At 43.0% G+C, this 20,099-nt stretch overlaps 1 protein-coding gene across 1 annotated transcript in view; it reads right to left on the bottom strand.

Annotated features, from left to right (window-relative positions):
• Positions 1–20,099, bottom strand: part of LOC310690352 (collagen alpha-6(VI) chain-like) — a 59,742-nt gene that overhangs the window by 15,680 nt on the left and 23,963 nt on the right. Inside the window, exons 11-27 of the mRNA XM_083469111.1 lie at positions 16,911–17,003; positions 16,741–16,794; positions 16,080–16,151; positions 15,941–15,967; positions 14,265–14,309; positions 14,093–14,146; positions 13,580–13,642; positions 11,342–11,407; positions 10,161–10,214; positions 9,039–9,074; positions 8,813–8,875; positions 8,640–8,702; positions 6,733–6,795; positions 4,512–4,574; positions 4,056–4,106; positions 2,371–2,406; positions 1,349–1,411 (exon numbers count right to left, since the gene is read on the bottom strand). Coding sequence (XP_083325237.1) covers positions 1,349–1,411; positions 2,371–2,406; positions 4,056–4,106; positions 4,512–4,574; positions 6,733–6,795; positions 8,640–8,702; positions 8,813–8,875; positions 9,039–9,074; positions 10,161–10,214; positions 11,342–11,407; positions 13,580–13,642; positions 14,093–14,146; positions 14,265–14,309; positions 15,941–15,967; positions 16,080–16,151; positions 16,741–16,794; positions 16,911–17,003 — 966 coding nt within the window. The remainder of the gene's footprint in view (positions 1–1,348; positions 1,412–2,370; positions 2,407–4,055; positions 4,107–4,511; positions 4,575–6,732; positions 6,796–8,639; positions 8,703–8,812; positions 8,876–9,038; positions 9,075–10,160; positions 10,215–11,341; positions 11,408–13,579; positions 13,643–14,092; positions 14,147–14,264; positions 14,310–15,940; positions 15,968–16,079; positions 16,152–16,740; positions 16,795–16,910; positions 17,004–20,099) is intronic.

The raw sequence follows: 20,099 nt of genomic DNA, 5'->3' as shown, positions 1-20,099 counted from the left end.
TGAGAGTGGGTGTGTGCAGTTCTTCTGCCTTCACAGTACATTACGGTACATCTTTGAGGGACCAGTATCTTACTGTTTGCACCAGAGTAAGATGTGGGTAACCCTTCTAAGTCACCTGTTCCACAAATTATGGTACGTCAGACTCTCCAAGTGTCCCTACTGTCCAGGGACGTTCCTGATTTAAAGAAGCTGTCTCGGTTTCTGATTTGATCCCAAAATGTCCTACTTTTCCTTAGGATGTCCCTATTTTCATTGGAGAAATGTTGGAGGGTATGGAGTTATCTGACCCCCAAGTCGTCTGAAGGTAAGGTTTTGAATGTTTAATGTTTTGTTGTGTTTTTTATATCTGTTGGAAGCTCCCCAGAGTGGCTGGGGCAACCCAGCAAGATGTGTGGGGTATAAATAGTAAAATTATCATTATGGAATTGGACGTCCCTATTTTCATCAGATAAATGTTGGAGGGTATGGTGTGTTTCTTCAGAAGCTGGCACCAAACAGCACAATACTAACCATAGCTACAAAGGGCAACGTTCTGTTGAATATAATGGAGCTTACTCTCAGGTAAGCTTACTCTCAGGATTTCAGCCTAAAACAACAGACAGTGCTAGTTGCAATCTGAGTAATAGGAAAGCTTTTATCTGGAGAACATTCCTCCAGACCGTACTCATATATGAACACAGAGTACTGGGAGTAACCTTAACTGAAAGCAGAGGTGATATATTGAATCAGTGTTTCACTTCAGCTTTGGCAACAAACCTTTTTGGATTCTAAAAATGAAAAATGGGCCTGTTGAAACTTATGTCTGATTGTCACCAGATGAAGCCTACAGTAGAAAAGACACAGTTGTGTCTTGAGGAACGCCAAAAGCACAATCACTCCAATAATACTCTTTCGGGTGTTATTATTACTAATCACAATATATCCTGCCCTCCTTCCAAGACGGTCTCAGTGGGTGCTTAGTCTTTTTCAGTTTTATCTTCACAGCAACCCTTTGGGGTAGGTTCATGTTGTGAGTGAACTTCATGGATTAATGGGGAGCTAAGCCTTTGCCTACTGATAATAGCTGTCAACTTTTCCCTTTTCTTGTGAGGAATCCTATTCAGAATAAGGGAATTTCCCTAAAAAAAGGAAAAAGTTGACAGCTATGCTACTGATACCAAGATTCAGTCCAAGACATTGCACACGGCCTCATGATATGACAAGCTTAAATCCAGATACCTCTCTATGTCAGGACTGCAATTGTGTAAGCAATGGGAGTAAGCAGCATGTGTGTGTGTGTGTGTGTGTGTGTGTGTGTGTGTGTTTCAAGCACATTTTGATATTAAGAGAGCATAAAGGATTGGCTTACCGTTCTCCCAGCGGTTCCTTTTGGCCCAGGTTCTCCTGCAATGCCAAGGCTGCCGTCCTCACCCTAATGGAAATACATAAAACACAATCAATTTGAGGGGAAATGACTACTGAAATCCTCTGTTTATTAATTACAATATTTATATAGCCTGCCTTTTGTACCAAGGCACCCCAAATGACCAAGATATCGAGTACAGTCAAACCTTGGTTCTCGATCATCTCCGTTGCCAAACGTTTCAGCTCCCAAAAATTGAAAACCCAGAAGTAAGTGTTCCGGTTCTCGAACGTTTTTTGGAAGCTGAATGCCCGATGCGGCAGACAAGCGGCTTCTGATTGGCTCTTCCAATTGCAAGGTCCATATAGTTAAAGCCATGGTTTTCCCAGTAGTGATGTATGGAAGTGAGAGCTGGACCATAAAGAAGGCTGATCGCCGAAGAATTGATTCTTTTGAATTATGGTGCTGGAGGAGACTCTTGAGAGTCCCATGGATTGCAAGAAGATCAAACTTATCCATTCTGAAGGAAATCAGTCCTGAGTGCTCACTGGAAGCTGAGGCTCCAATACTTTGGCCACCTCATGAGAAGAGAAGACTCCCTGGAAAAGACCCTGATGTTGGGAAAGATGGAGGGCACAAGGAGAAGGGGACGACAGAGGACGAGATGGTTGGACAGTGTTCTTGAAGCTACCAGCATGAGTTTGACCAAACTGCGGGAGGCAGTGGAAGAGAGGAGTGCCTGGCGTGCTGTGGTCCATGGGGTCACGAAGAGTTGGACATGACTAAACGACTAAACAACAACAACAAATCATCCACCAAGCAGGACTTTCTTAATGATATTTGAGCCAATTATCCTTTCATAGTTTTCAGCCAATCATGCTTCTTCTGCTGTCCCATTTTATTTCCATGCTTTTGCATATTCATTTGCCAAATCATTAAATCACAGAGGAAACAGTGGGACACAGTAGAGATGTGGCCTTTTTTATATTAAAAAATACGCTTGTCTTAGTTTTTCGAAAGAACAGTACCTTCTGACCCATAGCTCCAGGAAAGCCTTTTTGCCCCTGTAACACACAAAGGATGGAAACAGTGTTTGATCATGTTTATGTGTTATTTTAAGGACAGCAATCCCCATAAAGATATAGCAGCAACTACTGCAAGATGAAAAGTGCATTTTATCTTCCTATTTCCTCCACACAGTCTAGATTTCTAATGGGATTCATCTGGTACGACTTTTCTCAATAGCTGCTTTGATCTAGCTGCAAACTCTTGCAGCCAGCTCACTTATTCTCTGCAGAGAGATTCAGGGTCTATTCCCCATCACGTTTACATAAATAATGGCACTTTGTTGTTGTTGTTGTTGTGAGTCAGTAGGCACACACCAGGCTTCCTCAAACTCGGCCCTCCAGATGTTTTTGGCCTACAACTCCCATGATCCCTAGCTAGCAGGACCAGTGGTCAGGGATGGTGGGAATTGTTGTCTCAAAACATCTGGAGGGCTGAGTTTGAGGATGGCTGGCACAGATCATGGGAACAAAGGCAGTCGATTCAGGCTGACCGTCACCCAAAATCACAAGACTACTGTGTTGACTCATACTCACTTGGATGACTCCCTTTGCAGGCAAAAGCAAAAACAAAACGTTTTTAAAACCCCAAGCTGTCCAATGATAACTCAGCAAATTTAGTGCCCTCCAAAACCCACAAAGTTTGGCTGAAAAACAGAAAACTGGGAGGAGTGAAAATGTCCCACACAGCTTATACTTTATACTTTCTCAGCAGAAGCTATGACTAGTGTTACTGGGATTTTTTTAAGGTAGTTAGGGTGTGTGTCTGTGTGTGTCTGTGTGTGTGTGTGTGTGTGTGTGAGAGAGAGAGAGAGAGAGAGAGAGAGATATGACGGAGGGCAGCTTGCAGATTTAACATCTAGAATAAGAGAACAAGAAGAATGCACATTTAAAGAAGACTGGAAAATGTTTACTGAGTATATGGGTGAAAATTGTCTTCATTCAAAAGCGCTGGTAGCATTAATTCAACAGTGTAAATAAGATTCGATGGATGTAACATTGAATTACTGAATGGTTTAGTTAATGTAAAATATGCAGGGATGTATTACCACAGAAAGATAAGAAGGGAAATCATTTATTTAAGGTTGATTAAATGAATATTTTGAAATGTAATTTAGAAAATGTGTGTATGTATATATATGTGTGTGTGTGTGTGTGTGTGTGTGTGTGTGTGTGTGTGTGTGTGTGTGTATGGCCTACAGATTCTTGCCTGAACATCTTTGGGATTTTAATCTCCCTTTTCTTTTAATTTACAGACTGATAGATTTCTGTACATGTGGAAAAATCACCTACATATAACAGAAACCACGATGCTGTGAGTAGGGAACATGGCGACCACCAGTTGTTGGTAGATTACAACTCCCTGACTCATCGGTTTAGTGGAGCTGATGAGAATAGGAATCCGGCAAAATCTGTAGGATCACGGGTTTCCTAACCCTGCATTACTTTATTTTTGTGTATGTATGTGTTTGCTGGCAAACTGATAGGTGTCAAACCACCAAGTTTGATACTGGAAGGCAACACGTAAGGAGATAATCTAGTGCCCACGCCTCTAAAATAATCCATGTTTTATTTCCACAGATAATGATCTGTAAGGATATTTATAAAAAGAGCTCAGATTTTCATTAAAGATTTCTTTTCACTCTTACCTTTATTCCTTTATGTCCTTGTTTACCATATCCAACTGCACCAACATTGCCCTAAAGCAAAGTTACATTACATCAGTGTTTCATTTTCGTTTCCATCTACCCTTTCGGAGGCAACAAAGGTCTTCTTTGCTTCCATTTTGTATTAATAATCGCAGAAGCGGAAGAAGATTTTGACAAATCTAAACAAACAGAGAGGACTACTTTCCACAAATACTTTCCATTTATTCGTATAGTAAGATGAGCTCAATTAATACTTCTTCTGATAAATTTATCTGCACGGGGGGGGGGGGGGTTTGGGGTTTTTTTTAATAAAAAAAAATAGGTTGAAGACTAATGATCAATTAATTAATTAAATTTTTATACTGCTGTTGATCCAAAGATCTGAAGAAGGTTCACAAGATAAATAAATACAGGATAAAAATTACAGGAATGTAAACAAAATAATAACAAGCAAACCCTTATTCCCCGGCGTCCCGGGGGACCTTTCTCTCCTTTTATGCCGGGGCCGCCAGGCTCTCCCTGTTAAATGAACACAAAATTGATATTGTTATAGGATTTTGAATGCGATACATGTCCTCTCAGAATCCCTTCTCTCAGAATCATGAATTTAAATTTGTAAAACCGGTGTCTGGAGATAACCTCCACCGCAATAATCCCAAAGCTGTTCCCAAAATACCTCCTTTGCTGGCTAAATAGCCCTAACCTGTTAAGTATCTCCTTTGTTATGTAAGCGAGGGACAATCTATTACCACAAAAACTAAATTACTGAGGGCACTTTTAGGAGATGAGAGTCAGTATGACCTGACTGGAAGTGAAGAAGAAGAAGAAGAAGAGTTTGGATTTGATATCCCGCCTTTCACTCCCCTTCAGGAGTCTCAAAGCGGCTAACAATCTCCTTTCCCTTCCTCCCCCACAACAAACACTCTGTGAGGTGAGTGAGGCTGAGAGACTTCACAGAAGTGTGACTGGCCCAAGGTCACCCAGCAGCTGCATGTGGAGGAGCGGAGACGCGAACCCGGTTACCCAGATTACGTGACTACCGCTCTTAACCACTACACCACACTGGTTATCAAGTAGTGTCTCTGCATGAAAGAGAATAGGCTCACAGGTTTTGGAACCATGCAAAGTCAAAGAGAAGAGGCTGAGTTTTAGATTTAACAGCTTTTGGAGAACTGGTTGTATTCCCCTAGACATCTAATCGGTGAATTTGAGACATTTTTTGGAGTTGCATATCCACTTATGCCCGGCCTCTATATACGTGTAAACAGTGCTTTTTTCTGGGGGTACGCATAAAAGGTATAGGTAAAGGGACCCCTGACCATTAGGTCCAGTCATGGCCGACTCTGGGGTTGTGGCACTCATCTCGCTTTATTGGCCGAGAGAGCCGGCGTACAGCTTCTGGGTCATGTGGCCATGCGGTACCTATTTATCTACTTGCACTTTGACGTGCTTTCAAATTGCTAGGTTGGCTGGAGCAGGGACTAAGCAACGGGAGCTCACCCCATTGCGGGGATTTGAACCGCTGACCTTCTGATCAGCAAGTCCTAGGCTCTGTGGTTTAACCCACAGCACCACCTGCATACCCCTCAACATTTTGTGAATTTAAGTTTGGTCTTACTGAGGGGCTGTATTTCAATATGAGAAGGAAAATAAGAGTACCCCTAAACATTTTTAAAGGAAAAAAGCACTGCGTGTAAATAAAACCATATATCACAAAAATGCCACAAGCCTCCAGTGACCTGGGAGTTTTACACTGCTCAGGGAACTGGGGCAAACTGAGGAATTAAAAGATAATGTGTGAACTGAAACAGGCACAGGAGCCCACATGTGAATATATTTAAGAGGAATTTGCAAACAAATTTTATAACTAAAAGTATGGATGCTCCTGAGGAGAAATTGTATGGCTATAATAAAAGCTCGCCGCATCCATCCCCTGGTTGTCTAAATTCTAACCTGGTAATATAACCTTCACATTTGGACAGCTTTTTTTTTTAGCTAAGTACAGTGGTACCTTGGTTCTCAAACTTAATCCAGTCTGGAAGTCCGTTCCAAAACCAAAGCGTTCCAAAACCAAGGCACGTTTTCCCATAGAAAGTAATGCAAAACGGATTAATCCGTTCCAGACTTTTAAAAACAACCCCTAAAACAGCAATTTAACATGAATTTTACTATCTAACGAGACCATTGATCCATAAAATGAAAGCAATAAACAATGCACTGTACTATAAAATAAATAAGACAGTATTATAGATGATGAAAAATACGGGAAATTATTATTATTATTATTACCTGCACTGATGATAGTCATTGTTTGGATGGGGGCCTTTTATCCATTTGCATAGTCACACAATCAATCAATCAATCAATCAATCAATCAGTAGCTGAACTGGATTCCACACAACCACAAAAACAAATGCACTGAAAAAGCCTCAAAAACAAAAACGCATAATAAATAGCTAAAACAAAAGCACCAAACTTAATCCATTCTGGAAGTCTGCTTGACTTCCAAAATCTTCAAAAAAAACCAAGGCGCAGCTTCTGATTGGTGCAGGTACCCCGGAAACACTGACAGCCGCATCGGATGTTCAACGTTTGAAAACACTTACTTCCGGGTTTTCTGCCTTTGAGAACCAAGGTGCCACTGTAAAATTAACCTGCTGGATTCTCTGGAACATACCTTATTGCCTTTGGTTCCCCAGCTCCCAGGAATGCCTGGTGGACCTGCCACTCCCAGGTAACCCTGAAACAAAAGATAGGTAAAGGTAAAGGGACCCCTGACCATTAGGTCCAGTCATGGCCGACTCTGGGGTTGCGGCGCTCATCTCGCTTTATTGGCCGAGGGAGCCGGTGTACAGCTTCCGGGTCATGTGGCCAGCATGACTAAGCCGCTTCTGGCGAACCAGAGCAGCGCACGGAAACACTGTTTACCTTCCCGCCGGAGTGGTACCTATTTATCTACTTGCACTTTGACGTGCTTTTGAGCTGCTAGGTTGGCAGGAGCAGGGACCGAGCAACAGGAGCTCACCCCGTCGCGGGGATTCGAACCGCTGACCTTCTGATCGGCAAGTCCTAGGCTCTGCAGTTTAACCCACAGTGCCACCCGCGTCCCGAAACAAAAGATAAAACAGGGCAAAACTATGCATCTGGGTAATTACTCCGCATAGCATTTTTCTTTTAATGGGCCACCATCCAGAGGGCTGCCCCCCCCCATGGATGTTCCTGCTTGGGGTGGGGATAGAGGGAGACTGTCTGTCACACACTCAGATCGTGGGTGGACAGCCAACTGGAACATCCCACACCAATGGCAGGGGGGTCACTCCCAGAGGTCCTGCAAGTCCAGTTTGAACCCCAGCCAGTGGGCTGGAGGGAGGAGACATCAGCCAGCAGTGGCGCTGCCCAATAGCTGGATATTTGCCACAATGCCCCATCTACCTCCACGATGAACGTCATCAAAGTTGTGACTATGTTGTACCCGGGTTTTTTTGCTCCTGTGGGCTTGCACCCCTGTGCCTCAGGGACAAACTAAGGTTGGAAGGGGATGTTTTGCCACAGTCAATATGGAATCTGTTTTACCAATTGACTCTGGACTTTATTTCACATTGTGATAGATAGGTATCCAGGGCAGCTGTCTACCAACTCCACCTGGTATGCATGCTGAGACCCTACCTGCCCGTGGACTGTCTCGCCAGAGTGGTGCATGCTCTAGTTATCTCCCGCTTGGACTACTGCAATGCGCTCTACGTGGGGCTACCTTTGAAGGTGACCCGGAAACTACAACTAATCCAGAATGCGGCAGCTAGACTGGCGACTGTGAGCGGCTGCCGAGACCACATAACACCAGTCTTGAAAGACCTACATTGGCTCCCAGTACGTTTCCGAGCACAATTCAAAGTGTTGGTGCTGACCTTTAAAGCCCTAAACGGCCTCGGCCCAGTATACCTGAAGGAGCGTCTCCACCCCCATCATTCTGCCCGGACGCTGAGGTCCAGCGCCAAGGGCCTTCTGGCGGTTCCCTCATTGCGAGAAGCAAAGCTACAGGGAACCAGGCAGAGGGCCTTCTCCATAGTGGCGCCCGCCCTGTGGAACACCCTCCCATCAGATGTCAAAGCAATAAATAACTACCTGACATTCAGAAGACATCTTAAGGCAGCCCTGTTCAGGGAAGTTTTTAATCTGTAATATTTTAGTGTATTTTTGGTTTCTATGGAAGCCGCCCAGAGTGGCTGGGGAAACCCAGCCAGATGGGCGGGGTACAAATAATAAATTATTATTATTATTATAGATAGATAGATAGATAGATAGATAGATAGATAGATAGATAGATAGATGATAGCAGTGCTTTTTTCTAAAAATAAAATGTTTAGGGGTGCTCTCATTTTGACTCAAGAAAATCAGCATTTTATAGTTCGAATCGGGGGAAATAAATACAGTAAATGGACAAAAGTACAAAGATTCACAAAATGTTTTGGCGTATGCGTACCCCCACATCCCCCCCCCCAGAAAAAACAACTGGATGATAGGATTTTAGTTAATTTAAACTGATTTGAGATTTTAAAAAGAAAATAAAAGAAAGTGTTTACATACAGGAAACCCTTTGTTTCCTTGATTTCCTTTCATTCCCTTCACGCCCTGGATTCCTCTCACACCCTAGAAACATATTTGACAAAAACAGAAAATTGAATATGAACAAATCATGTTTTCAGCACAGACTCTTTCAATATCCCTCAGAAATAAAGCTGAATATTTTTAATGTTGACCTGTGGACCTTTAAATCCTTGCTGTCCAGGAAAACCACTAGGACCAGGGGGCCCTTGTCTCCCCTGTAGCAAACAAGAAAAGACCAGACTTAAAATATCCATTCATGAAGAAATAAGTTGAAATAGAGACCAAATTACACTGAGGCCAGACAGTTTTCTTTGTAAGACAATCTAATATATTGCTGTCATGATAAAACAGCAGTCCTATATATATATGCACACATACCTGGGGGCCAGGCTGGCCTCTTCGGCCTTGATGTCCCTATGACAAGATAATTGCAATAAGTTAAACATTTCTATTCAGATCTCACTTTAACTACCCGATACAATAGGATAATCTTTTGTCATTTTGTCCCATACAGAAAAACGAAATTGAAAAAATCTACATAAGACATTCAAAAACCAACAAGCCTGCTATCCCAGCTATCCCAACCTGGTTAGCCCCCTAAAAACTCTGATACCCCATTTTTTAAATACAATATACTCCCATTGAGACTCCTTACACTGCATTTAAAACCAAAATCGCATTTGGATAGAAACTGTTTCTCAGGCAGCTAGTCCTAGTCTTTATAACCCTGTACCTTCTTCCAGAAGGCAGAAGCTGAAAGAGATCATTTCCAGGGTGCGCACTATCCTGCGCTATCTCTGCAGCTTTCTTATGGCACCTGGAAGCATAGATTTGATCCAAGGTGGGAAGAGTACACCCAATTATTATGCCTACTTGGATGTAAGTACCATTGAGTTTAAAAGGGCTTACTCTTAAGAAGATGTGCATAGCTCTAGGATGCTGTGTGACAAACCATATATGACAAAGATACCACAGTCTCCACTGTCCTTCATTCAGAAGAAATCAAACCCTGGGATCTCACACTGCTTGGAGACTGGAGTGGTCTGCGACAATATGTTTTCCATGCCTGGTGCCATTTAACAACTGGGCAGCCACATTTTGAAGCATCCGAACCTTCCGAACACTTTTTGAATTTAGCTTCTAATAGAATGCAATGGTGAAACCCCCTGCCCCCCCCAACAGAAGATGCACCCTATTGATTTCAGTGTCCAGACTCTGCCATAAATCTGGACCCACAAGAGCTCTTTTCTCGGCCTCAAGACATTTCCCAGAATCAAGTGGCAAAGATTTAGAGAAAGGGGGAAAGTCTCACGCAGCTGCAATTCCAATATTCTCAAAGGGATTTCTATTTGTGGAAGAGGGAGCTTAGGGTTATCTGCCTATTGCTGGCAGTAGACCCAGTGATAGGACTCTCACACAGTTGCAGTCTGCCTTGCATTACCACCCTGAAGTTCTTTCACAGGGAAAACAATGTCAGCATCTTCGTTCTTCGGCTCTTACTCTGGTTCCTTTCAAGCCGGGCAATCCCATGCGGCCGCTTGGTCCCCTCTCACCCTGAAAGCAAAACATTTAAAATTAAATTTAAGTTGCAACACCTTTACGAGCATAAGATCCCTGCACTATGAGGCCAAAGGCCCATCTGGTCAATATCCTGTTCTCACAATGGCAAACAGATTTCCAACATAGGAAAATTCATCTTCTCAAACTCATAGCACCTTACCAGATGTTGGCAAGTAGGATAAAATATGTTTCATTGTGTTATTCACGCTGCATGTGAAAACCGCTCGTCTGTTTACAGAAGTTAGAAACAGAAGCTTTGGGTACGAGGCGACATTGTTACGGGCTGCCCACACATTTTAGAAAAAGAAAAGCATTAATCTGCAAAAGTGGTTTTAGTAACTATCCTGCAGCCCTCCTGGTCCACCAGGAATTTGGTCAGGCAAGAGAAATGAGCTAAGGAAGTTAGCAGGGCCTGGTCTGGAGTTGGGGCTTCAGGACCCTGGACAGCGCTACAGGTGCTAGCCTGCAAATTCTTGGCATTTATTTGCAAATACAGTGGTACCTGTTGTGACCCGTATCCAAGGACATGAGCACACAGCTAGCACAGTCCAAACAGAAGCTAAGCCTTGAAGTGTAACATCTACGCCAAATTTATTGAGCACAAAATCAAACATAACATATCAAAGAAAACATGGCTTCTCTGTCTTTCTTCCTTGGAGATAGAACTGCAAAAGCAATAGCTATACAGAACAGATAACAGCAGTTATCTCAGTTTCCGCTCACAAGACTCCAACAATCAGTGTAAACACAGACATGTGACGTGTAATAATCCCACACATCTGCAGCAGAGGAGACATGGAATTCCCAACATCTCTCCTGCAGCTAAGGAAGTTAGTGTGGGAGAGAAGTAAGAAGAACCTGGTCTTAGACCTGTGGGAACCTGTCTTGTTTATTGTTATGTCTGTTATTTCATATTCTATCAGTTCTGCTAGAGCTGTAAAGTAATAAAATCCTTAACATCATTTGAAATGGGCTGATCACAGCTTGGTTCAGAAGTGGGAGTGGTGTGGTTGCCAGACTAATCATACACATCAACGCTCAGGCATTTATTATACTATATTTCTGTAGAAACTACTTTTCACAGGCAAATAATAAACGAGGCATATCAGATGGTATTATACCTCTCTTCCTCTTCCCCCTTCTAAACCTTTCGGTCCTGCTATGCTACTGTCTGGTCCAGGAATACCCTAGATGAAAGGGAAAGAAATGTAAATGTTCCCACATTGATATAGATAGATAGATGATAGATAGATAGATAGATAGATAGATAGATAGATGATAAATAGATAGATAGATAGATAGATAGATAGATAGATGAGAGATGGGGGAAAGCACAGGTTCTTAACCTCTGGTCTATGGACTCATGGGGCCTGTAAATCTCTCTCTCTCTCTCTCTCTCTCTCTCTCTCACACACACACACACACACACAAATTGCTTCCTTGATTTCCTTCCAGCTGCCTTGAAAATTGTCTTTGTGGGGGGAAATCTGGGGACGGGGTTCATAGCTTTCATCAGATACTCAAGCAGTCCATGACACACACCCCAACAAAGGTTAAGAACCACTGGTATAAACAAAGCTTTGGTTTCAAATTGTGGAGCGAAAAGGAGCCACCTGGTGTCCTTGTGATGTCAGGTGGTTGACAGGGGAGAAATACTAACAGAGGGATTCCTCTCACAGAGTAACAGTCGCCAGAACTTCCTGGGAAGGAGGTTAAAACCACTCTGGAAATTGTAGCTCTGTGGGGAGGATGGGGGAATAGTGATCTCCTAACACCAGACCCTCCAAGTGTCCCTATTTTCCAGGGATGTCCCTGATTTAAAGAATACGTCCTGGTTTCTGCAATAACAATAACAACAACTACAACAACTTTATTATTTATACCCCGCCCATCTGGTCATCCATCTTGATCCCAAAATGTCCCTCTTTTCCTTAGGACGTCCCTATTTTCATTGGAGAAATGTTGGAGGGTATGGAATTATCTGACCCCCCGCAAGCCGTCTGAAGGCAATCCTGTATATGGAAGTTTTTTTAAAAAATGTTTAAAGTTTTATTATATTTTTATATATGTTGGAAGGCACCCAGAGTGGCTGGGGCAACCCAGCCAGATGTGTGGGGTATAAATAGTAACATTATCATCATGGAACGGGACGTCCCTATTTTCATCGGACAAATGTTGGAGGGTATGCCTAACACCTCTCAATGCCCTCAGCAAATTACGGTTCCCAGGATTTCCCCCAGGAGGGACTGTTTAAGATGATACGGCTCTGCTTCAAAAGTATACTGCAGATAGGGGCTCACTGTTCCTGCTTTGTGTGACCCCCCCCCCGAGTCTCTCCGTGTTAGCAAAATCATGCTCACATCGCCTGTTCAATGCAAGCGCCACCAGTCTCTTACCCCTGCGATTCAAGCAGTCAATAGGATGAGAGGCTGCGGCTGAATTCCCTTAGGAAAAACAAAATTTTGCCCAAAGAACTCCAGGAAGTGGCTGATAAAGAGATTGCTGCCCTTCCCCAGGACAGCTGCCCAGTGAGGATCCATAATCGATGTGTTCTGACATCCCGTCCATGAGCTGTAGTGTGGCGATGGAGGTTTAGCCGAATTGTCTTCCGCCATCTGGCTGACCAAGTGCAGCTCTCCGGAGTACAGAGAGCAATGTGGCGAGCCACCAACAAGGCTTTTCTTCAAAAAAAGACAAAACTGAATTCTATTTCAACTCCTAGGAGGAATTAAAGACAAGTGGCACTTTGGGTTAAACCACAGAGCCTAGGACTTGCCGATCAGAAGGTTGGCGGTTCGAATCCCCACGATGGGGTGAGCTCCCGTTGCTCGGTCCCTACTCCTGCCCACCTAGCAGTTCGAAAGCACGTCAAAGTGCAAGTAGATAAATAGGTACCACTCCAGCGGGAAGGTAAACGGCGTTTCCGTGTGCTGCTCTGGTTCGCCAGAAGCGGCTTAGTCCTGCTGGCCACATGACCCGGAAGCTGTACGCCGGCTCCCTCGGCCAGTAAAGCGAGATGAGCGCCGCAACACCAGAGTCGGCCACAACTGGACCTAATGGCCAGGGGTCCCTTTACCTTTTATATAACTTGCAGCATGTAAGGAGTTGGGGAGGGAATAGACCCGTTGGTAGAAGACCCTTGGCTAGAAGGGGGCAACCTTGTTTACTTTTGTCAAACCTTCCACACTTCCTCCTCTTGCCTATTTAAAAATGACATGGAAAAATAAAGCAGTCCCACACTTGCAGAGAGAGAGAGAGAGAGAGAGAGAGAGAGAGAGAGAGAGCCAAATGCAGATACAGTATCAGGGCAGTGAGCAGAGTCCTTTCCTTCTCTCTTGCCTCTGGAAAACAAAACTTACTGGGTCACCTCGGAAGCCCTTTTCGCTGCGATCACCAGGAATTCCCCTTGGTCCTGGGCTGCCCTTTGAAGAATAACAAAGTGCATGAGAGCTTTAGAACAAGAAGATATAAGCGAGCCATTATTCTGTCTGACTGATGTGTTTGGCATTAAACTGGGCTGCTGTTTAGGCTCAAGGCAGACATAAAGTTTCTCTGTTAACAGAAGCAAACTTTCCATGTTAACAAGATTAAAAGCAGCTCCCACGGAGGCTCAAACCCTTATCAGCACCAGACAAAGGCCATTTCATTCTCCCAAGCAATTAACCGAGAGTTGCTTCTCTTAACTACTTTTTTTTTAATGCCGGGCCAGTTATTGCCGTGTTTTTATTGCTGTTTCTATTTATGGTATTCATTTTATTACTTTTGCTGAATTATTGTAAAATGTTATGCTTTTATTCTTACTGTAAAGTCGCCCTGGGAAAGTTTCTTTGACAAGTGAGCTACAGGTATCTAAAACGAGCAAATGAAATTACCTGGCAGCCTGGGTCACCCTTTTCTCCTTTAATTCCTGGAGGTCCAGACGAACCCTGAAGAAGATACATTAAATGGCCTATAAGTATGTGATTAACTCTATGGGGTGGGTGGGATATGTTTGCTAATTCAAACAGAACACTGAAAGCCAAAACGAAGAAATGAAAATCTTACTGGCTCTCCATTAACGCCATCAAATCCATTATCCCCCTTGTTTCCCTGCAAGAACACAAAAAACCAGGAATTATCTGCCAAATTCATCTCAGTATTAAGCACATGTTTACAGGCACTGTCGGATCTTGCAAATTCTATTTCAAAGACCCCTGCAGAGTGCTTTGCAATGAGTTCCACAAGACCCAGCAGTTAATACATTAATTAATGTGCTGTTTAATACAAAACATAACAAAATATGTACAGCATTTTCCCCCTAAGTATTTTCCTCCATTGTTGTTATCGGATTATTATTTTTTAATTGCTTAAAGGAACTCCACAGTCGAGCCCACCACTCTGAAAATTTCAGAACCTCAGGAACTGAAGTTCACAAAATAATTTTTATTAGTGTGACAGCAACTGGGGCCTCATTTCTGCATTACTGACAGCACAATCCTATGTGTGTCTGCTCAGAAGTAAGTCTCACTGAATTGAGCAGGACTTACTCCCTGGTAACTGCATGCAGGATTGCAGCTGTAAAGCAATGTGACGGCTGTTTTCCCACAGTTACTCTTCTAACACCCCCAAGTAAAGACCTACAACACATGTGGTTAGTGCAGATTATATGCCTGCATTCATTGACTTCATTTATAGCTCAGCTGTTGACTGGCTAACGAAAAGCTATTTCCATAAACTGCTTAAAAAAAACTTTTAAAACCCAGCAGCAACAAGAGTTGGATGTTACCCCAAACACCCTCCATTAACCAAATGTCTCCTGGAACAAAAAAGACCTCAGCTTAACTTTCTAAAGATTAAAATTAAGCTAGGCTGCTCTCACAGAAGAGCACATCCCAAGATAGTGACACAATTCCGTAAGAACATAAGGAGAGCTTTGTTGGAGCAGATCAGAGTCTACTGCAGCATCCTGCCTCCCCAAATGGCCAACCGTTTGCCCGCAGGAAGTTCACAAAGAAGAGCGCAAAGGCAATAGTCCTCTATCTCATAGCGGGTGGTGCTGTGGGTTAAACCACAGAGCTGATCAGAAGGTCGAAGGTTCGAATCCCCGCGACGAGGTGAGCTCCCGTTGCTCAGTCCCTGCTCCTGCCAACCTAGCAGTTCGAAAGCACGTCAAAGTGCAAGTAGATAAATAGGTACCGCTCTGGCGGGAAGGTAAACGGCGTTTCCGTGCGCTGCTCTGGTTCTCCAGAAGCGGCTTAGTTATGCTGGCCACATGACCCGGAAGCTGTATGCCGGCTCCCTCGGCCAATAAAGCGAGATGAGCGCCGCAACCCCAGAGTCGGCCACAACTGGACCTAATGGTCAGGGGTCCCTTTACTTTTACCTAGCTCCTACTACTTCCAATCCTGGAGCTGATCCAAATCAGGGTGATACAGGTCGAACCCCATAGTCCCTGTGACTTAACCGTCGTAGGGTCCTTTACCTTTACCTTTTACCTATGGAATTCAGTATTGCTTACTTCCAGATGAGTGGAGTTAGGGCTGCAGCCTTACTTATGAGTAGCGTGGTTCATTTTTGATGTTTCATGCCGTGGTTTTGTTAGATAGAGTCAACAGCAATAGAGGGCCATATTTGATCGTACCAAATTTGTCATACCACCATTTGCAAAGGATGCTCATTTAAGACACAATCACACATTCATAACTTATTCAGGAAAGGAGGAGAAAAACACTTTTCTGTACCTTTCGGCCCAGTATTCCTCTCTGCCCCTGAAAAGGATCAGAAGAGCTCATGTCAATTTGAGGACCGTTAGACACAAGAAGATCGCAAGGAACATTTCGCTATGCGTTAGAAAGGAATGCAATTATAGCTGATGCTTGCCTTGGGTCCTCGGTTACCATGGCAACCCTTGTCGCCCCTTTCTCCATCTGGCCCTGGCATCCCTCGTGGGCCCTGGCAACAAAAATAAGCACAACCATTAAGAGAGGGAAGTTGTGACAGCAAGGATTGGTATCCCTTTCAGTTAGGTGACAAGAGAAAAGTGAAACTGCTATGATGCCGTACACACCCAGGTGAATCTTTTTTTTGGGGGGGACAGCGGGCATCACCCTCCATTCATGCCATCCTTGGAATTCCAATAATAATAATAATAATAATAATAATAATAATAATAATAATAATAATAATAATAATAATTTGTTATTTATACCCCACCCATCTGGCTGGGTTTCCCCAGCCACTCTGGGCGGCTTCCAACAAAACACTAAAGTACAATAACCTATTAAACATTAAAAGCTTCCCTAAACAGGGCTGCCTTCAGATGTCTTCTAAAAGTTTGGTAGTTATTTTTCTCTTTGACATCTAAGTTTCAGAAGAGTCTTGCCATGTGGCTTGGAAAGGCCTTGTGTTTCAGCAAGGCAAACCCAGAGCACCTTCTACTCAGAGATAGAGTTGCGTGCCCTTTGGATTCTGGCCAATATTTGGAAATATTCTACTCCCCCACCCAACCCCAAAAATGTGTGTATGTAACTTAATAGCTTACAGCTTCCCCTTCTTCTCCTAAGTGTCCAGGACTTCCTCTAACACCTTGAAGGCCCTAAAATGGAGATCAAGGAGACTTATTAACACCAAATATCATTTTCAGAGGACACGAAACTATCAGAAGCTTTTGAGGACAGAAGCGCCTCTCCGGTTAAAATCCAAATTCCTTGCCTTCATCCCGTGTCTTCCTGGGTCTCCTGCTTCTCCCTCTTCACCGACACATTTGCAAAACACACAGCAACATGTTCGCTCGGCAATATTGGCCTGAGAAAGAACAGAATGGCGGATGAAATTGATGGACTATGCAGAATTAGATAAATTAGCAGGAAGGTTTGAAACCTGTGGGACCAGAGATTCTTCGAAGACTGGAGTAAATATGTGAACTCTTTGAAAAGTAATTGTAATGTCAGGGAACTGACATCAGAGCGAGAGGCGAAGGGGAGGCTCACAGATGATGCTGGCGAAGGACCCAGCAGCAGGGGGAGAAACAGCTCAGTAGAGGGCTGAGGGAGAAAGGGGGGCAGAAGGGGAAATCGGAGAGAGGGCTCCAGGACTCTTCACTGGACATCAGTGAGGAGAGCCCAGGTCCTCCGCTGCCCACGCCCTCCCTGCGCAGAAGACTCCCGCGCAGTGAGAGGAGGCGGAGACTGGGTGTCAAACAACTTTTATGTTGGAAGAGGTTCAAGAAACGCCCACTGACGGATTCTGCCAGCGATTGAGGCAGCCGCGATGAGCAAGGGCTGTGCAGTCAGAAAGGTTTAACAAGGCAACTCAGCCTAGAGAGGCACCAGTTTACGCACGAGTAACTCATAGCCATTACATGTAATGAACTGATTATGCTAGTAGGACTGCAAGCAGTTCTGTAAGGAGGACTATTTGAAATATCAAGAATATGAGGAGAGTTATTAGTCAATGATAATTAAGAGTGATAGATAAATTAAGAAATGCAGAATAAGCGATAAAGAACGGAAAATGATCAGAGGAGTTGACGGAAGTCTAAAATATTGTATAAGATAAGAAGTTATGTTACATGATTGTTGGAAATGATATGTTTAAAAAAACAATAAAAATGTATATAAAAAAGAGAGAAAGAACAGAATTAACTCTTAGAATTCTGAAGTGCAACCTGTCACACTTTGGGAACAAATTTGTATAGGATTGCTACACCAATATGACACAATGACAGGATTCGTCTACAGTTTTTAATCATGCACGGTTATCAACTGTCATCACATTGCTGCTGTTTTAGCCCCAACCCAATGAAAGTTAGTCATACTATTTGCTCAAGGTGCCTTGCCCCATATGCATCTATTCAGTTGCTTTGATCTGCAGAAGTTCCATTTTTGCAAGTGCCACATTAATGTCCATTGTGCAATTGCAAGGATTTCTTCCTTTACTTAGCCAGGCAGAATATGGGCTTGCGAAATCCCTGCCTATGTTTTAGATGCCTGTTGAAAACATATTTGTATCAGCAAGCCTATTCAGAAATATAATTTTAGTTACCTACATCAGCTTCTAAAACTTTACTTATTTTATATCTGTTTTTAATTATGATGATTTCATGTATATTGGTTTTTATATGCATTTGTTTTTAACGATGCCGGTTTTATGTGTTATACATTTTAATTGAACTGTGGGGTTTCGTTGTGTGTTTTCTCTCCAGTCTTATTTGCAAAGCATTTTGACCGAGAACTTCTATACATTTTCTAGATAAATTAAACAAATAAATATTGGAATGAATTTCACAAGTTTGGCTGCTTTTCTAGAGTCCGTTTCTAGAGACCACACAGCATCATCAAACAATTGCACTGAAGCATTTCTTGTGTTGTCCTCTGATCCCCCCCCCCCATGATTTGCAGTGATTTAAAGGGGGGGGTGCCACTATATATTTGCTATAGCAACACCAGCCTAGCCATTAGGCACCCGCAAAACACTTTTCAGGCTTTTAAAGGGAACAGCTCCCTTAATCAAAAGCTTCCTGTCTGCAAGTTTAGCCTAATTTATTGCTTCCCTGTTCAGCACAGCTGGTGGATTACTCCTGAACTGCCCCTTGTATAGTTCAGTTTTTCAGGGGCAGAGGGGTGTTAATGTACTGCTTTACAGTGGTACCTCGGGTTACATACGCTTCAGGTTACATTGAGGCATCTAATCATAGCCTGCATTTTTATCAAGGCTTATAGTTTGATTAGGGTCTGTATTTTAAAATGAGCTTAAAGATTTTCAAATGTTTTATGCCAGGCAGAAGACCAGCTGCCTAAGTACTTTGGCAAGATGTTTATCCTCCTGGACAAGGGCCCCCCCTGATTTATAGCAGAAAACAATTCTCAAAGTCGTAAAAAGGGAATTACAGGCTGAAGAGCAAGGCTACACAGACCCTACATAATTAATAGTTGGTAAATAATAAAATAAAACCATGTGCCTCCCTTAAACTTGAAGCATATCTTCCTAAGGTTAAAGGCCAAGAGCAAATGGAAAAGAAAGCAACTGGCTGGAGAAGGGCTTTTTTCCTATTTTATTTTGAGGCTGTAAACTATTCCTTCCTTTCACTTTGAGAAGGTTTATTCTTCTAAAAAGCTATCTATGATAATGTATGAAATATACTGCCTTAAATGTAATTATGCAAAGGATCTAGAAAGAAAGAAATGTTAAAATCTTATTTCATAAAGTCATATTGCTGTAGGAGACCAGAGGGGCAAATGAGCCCAGCCCCCTGCCAGACAGGAGACGCCATCAAGCAGTCCTGATATATGGTTGTCAGGCCATTGTTTAAAGACCTCCAAAAAGGAGATCTTTCATTGATGATGCATGAGAATGTGAACCCAAGATCCCTGACATCTGTCTAAGATAAAAATTTAAAACTATTAACCATCTGTTTTGGAGGGCAATAGGGCAAGGAGGGCAAGAGGTGAGCTGGTAATTATGGTTCCTTGTTGAGACAAATGTAAGATATATGACTACTTATTTGTCATTTATAGATAGAAGAATATATAGCTTTTTGTATCCCATATAAGGCAATAGGAAATGGGTGTATCTTTTAGGATTGGTTATAGCAATCAGCCAATAGGAAATTCAACCAGGCTGATTGGACAGAGGCAGCCAAAGGAGGAGCAAGGAGGCTGGGCTGAGGGAATATAAGTGCTGGCCATAATGACAGGAGGCCAGGCCAGAGCTTGGTAACCATATACCACTGTGCCTCTCATTTATTTGTCTGACAAATAAATAATTATTTTAATTTCTCTATTGCTGCGTTGAATATTTCATTCCAGCTAAGCGTTAACCACAAGCAGGGTGCTACAACATATGCTTCAGGTTACAGACTCCGCTAACCCAGAAATAGTGCTTCAGGTTAAGAACTTTGCT

This window comes from Podarcis liolepis (assembly GCF_965112155.1).
Source record: "Podarcis liolepis genome assembly, chromosome: 12".
Lineage (NCBI taxonomy): Eukaryota > Metazoa > Chordata > Lepidosauria > Squamata > Lacertidae > Podarcis > Podarcis liolepis.
The sequence above is the reverse complement of the archived record's forward strand: the minus strand, read 5'-3'. Positions and strand labels throughout refer to the sequence as shown.